Below are 3,357 nucleotides of genomic sequence, written 5' to 3'. Positions count from 1 at the left end.
CTGGGGGGCAGGGCTCGCCACAGCCCAGCGGTTGGAAGCCAGCAGCTGCTCTGAGGAAGAAAGACGGGCTTTCCTCTCCTGTAAGGACTTTCAGTCTCAGAAACTCATGGGCAGCTCCACCCGCCCAAGAGGGTCCTCCTGAATCAGAATGGACTGTTTCACCTGCCCCCAACCCACCACCTGGGCAGAGCCCTCACCTGGGGCAGAGCCCTCGGGTACCCGGCCAGTAAACACCTCCTGCAGGAAGACGGGCCGGTTGTCGTTCTGATCCACAACCACGATCTCCAGGTCCGTGGGCTCCTCCAGGGTGGCCCCACCCTGGTCCAGGGCGAAGGCCCTGAGCTGTGAAGCAGAGACCCAGGGCTGGCTCGGTGTTCCCTGTGAGAACCTCAGCCCTGGGTTCACTGTGCCAGCTGGGGTGGGCAGGCACTTGTTCATGGGGGGGGCTCTAGGTCACCACCCTTCCGCTGAGACCCAGGAGGCTCTAGGGGGCAGCAGTCACCGACTGGGCCACCCCGAACATTGAGAATCCTGCTGCAGGGACCCTTCAACAGCAGCCTCACCCCCTGATTAAAGGGGAGCCACTGTAGGTTAAGGGGGCAGCAGCTGGGCTGGTGGATACAACCTGACATCCAGGTGGTGTCTTGTCCAGAATGAGTCCTCCCTGGGGCCTCAGTTTGCCCATCTGTTCACAGGGATCACCTGGGATGCCTGCTTCCTTGGGTCCTAGCTACAACCCCCATTTAAGCAGCTTGGACATTGGGGGTCAGCCAGAGCCCACCCTGAATCGGTCAGTCTTCTCTCGGTCCAACATGGCATTGAGGAACACTTTGCCGGTGACCTTGTCGATGGAGAAGACACCTCGAGGCTCTTTGTCCACACCGGGGCCCTGGATGCTGTAGATGACGCCGCCCTGAGGCTGTTTGTCTGACTTGATCTGGGGTGGGGGTTGGGGGAAGGGTCAGGCTGTGTACAAAGCCTCCAGGCCCCTTCCTCCGCAGAGACAGTGAAGGTCCAAGGCACCCCTCGTGCTTCTTCAGGGGGACCCATCCTGAGGCTCTGCCATGCCTAGGGGCCCAGACCCCCATCTCTAGGGTCAGACATTAGTGTCTGGTAGACAGATGGCAGAGTCCTCCCAGCCTACTGGGGGGCCCCCAGGGTGCAGGGCCCCCAGATAACGCAGGGCCCACTACAGCCGTCCCTGGCCCTCTGCCCTCAGGCAACATGTATTGTGGGCACGGGGGCAGCTGCCTCACCTGCACGAGCAGGAGGGGGATTCGCTTGTGGTTCTCAGACACGCTGATGGGAGGGATGACCCAGGCTCTGCGCACACGGCCCGACCTGGCCACCTGGTGCCAGGGAGGCCCAGGTACACCAGCAGACAGGCCAAGGCCCTGCAGCAGAAACAGACAACAGTCACCCAGCCCACCCCCCCGCACCCGGCTGCTAGCCACCAGACCCAGGAGCTGACAGCACTGCCCCGCCTCTACCCCTTCCCCAGTCACTGGCACCACAGAACCTGGGGCCAGTCACTGGGCTGTCCTGAGGCAGATTCTAGGCCCTCTCTGGGCAGACTATAGGGCCACCTTCCCCTGCCCTACCTCGGACCCCTGAGAGTCCCGAGGATGTGGGAAACCGAGGGCCGGGAAGAGAGTGTGTGTGGACAAACTCTGCTCAGGATTAAAGAAGCTGGGGGGACAGGGCTGGGGTGGTGGGAGGCCTTCACCTTGCGAGTGGGAGAAGAGTCCCAGGCACGTTTTCCTTATTAAGAAGCATCCCCATTTCCCGTAAGTGTGCTACTGCAATGCTACCTACCGCATACAAGCTCCTAGCTGATCACCTTTACCTACCGAGGGCCTTTACCTATAGGAGCAGCTGTGTTTCTTTTGTTCTCCCTGCTCAAGGGCACCGACTCCCCTCTGCCTGCCCCCAGTGCTAGTATTCGGTGTCTCCCCCAATGAGCTCAGGGACCTTGAGGGGGAGACACTGACCACTTGTTATGGGGGTAGGTGTCTGTGACTGGGGTCTTGCATGCCCAAGACTACATGAGTTGGTGAAAGAATACATTCTCTCTCCCACTCAGACCTGGCTACACGGAGGTGAGCACCTGGAAACTTTGTCTGCCCTTGTACTTCTTCCCTTCAATACACGACCGCCCCTACGACCCGGCCAGACTGGGCCTGGCTCCCACACAGGATACTTGGCTGCCAGGCTGACCAAAGGCTGGGTCCCACCTGGCCAACCTGGTGCAGAAGTGGGGCAGGAGGGGAAGTCTCAGTGGGTACAGAGGGAAAGGGGCGGCAAGGGGCACAGTGACAGTAAACTCAACTGCTGGGCAAACAGCTGAGTGGGAGGGGGCTCCATCCTCTGTGCCACAACAGCCACGCCCCCCACCCCCAGGCCCGTGATTAAAGGTATGAAGAATAGGGAGGTGGGGCATTCTGGGGAGGGGCTCCCCACTAACACCTGGCCCTGTCCCACCCAGGGCCAGCCACACTGCCTCCACGGCAGGAGAGGGCTGCTGGGCTGTGTGGCCCGGGAGGTGGGGCTGGGGCCAGCTGACCTTTGAAGCTCCCACACTGGGGGACCCTGGTTCTGTTCCCACACAGTACTTCTGTTCCTGGAAATGGGCGGCAGCTGGGAGGGCCTGGGAAGGAAGAGGCAGGACAGCTGTGTGCCCCCACACCCCAAGGCCTGGCCAGGCCTACAGCAGCCCACTCTGGCACCAAGAGCCAGGCTCCCTGCCATCAGTCAACTCCCACCATAGCAACCCTGTAAGGGGTGGGACTGCTCCTCTTTGTGGGTAGAAAGCCTCACCTTTCTTCCTTGGAGCAGCTGGTGGTTTCAAACTGCTGACTTTGTGGTCAGCAGCCCCACTCAAATCCACTTGGCCATTTGGGCTTCTTAGCAGCACTGGACCACAGTTGCTGCCTACAGGGGCTCCCCAGGCGCCCCACAGCAGACACGAGGTCTCTCACCACAACATCCAGTGGCCACCGGTGCCTGCCCTGGAGAACTTGCCCTGTCTGCCTGCCCCACCTCTGACTGCAGTTCTCAGAGGCCCCTTGGGAAAGGGGTGGGGACAACACCCCCACTTTATAGCTCTAGAAAGTGAGGTTCAGGGCGGCCATGGGCCCAGGGCACCCAGAACAGGGTGGAGGCGGGATGGTGCTGGGTCTAAGTCCCACTCTGGGGGCCGGGCTCCCTGGCAAGACCCCAGGTTCTAAAAAGCCTGGTCCCCATCCTCTGGGTCCCCATCATGGGCTAGATTCAGGGCCCCACCCTCAATCTGGAGTTTCAGCCCCTCTCTGCCAGCTGCTGCAGGGGGCACCCAACCCCTGCCCTGTCCTCACCAGC

General features: G+C 61.3%; 1 protein-coding gene across 1 annotated transcript in view; it reads right to left on the bottom strand.

Moving 5' to 3' along the window:
- Positions 1–3,357, bottom strand: part of CDH15 (cadherin 15) — a 16,264-nt gene that overhangs the window by 9,302 nt on the left and 3,605 nt on the right. Inside the window, exons 2-5 of the mRNA XM_045293738.1 lie at positions 2,564–2,647; positions 1,257–1,394; positions 782–937; positions 198–342 (exon numbers count right to left, since the gene is read on the bottom strand). Coding sequence (XP_045149673.1) covers positions 198–342; positions 782–937; positions 1,257–1,394; positions 2,564–2,647 — 523 coding nt within the window. The remainder of the gene's footprint in view (positions 1–197; positions 343–781; positions 938–1,256; positions 1,395–2,563; positions 2,648–3,357) is intronic.

The sequence above is a fragment of the Echinops telfairi genome, unplaced genomic scaffold (genome assembly GCF_000313985.2).
Source record: "Echinops telfairi isolate 266 unplaced genomic scaffold, ASM31398v2 ScPeMD7_2291;HRSCAF=2852, whole genome shotgun sequence".
NCBI lineage: Eukaryota > Metazoa > Chordata > Mammalia > Afrosoricida > Tenrecidae > Echinops > Echinops telfairi.
This window is presented reverse-complemented; position numbering and strand designations above follow the sequence as displayed.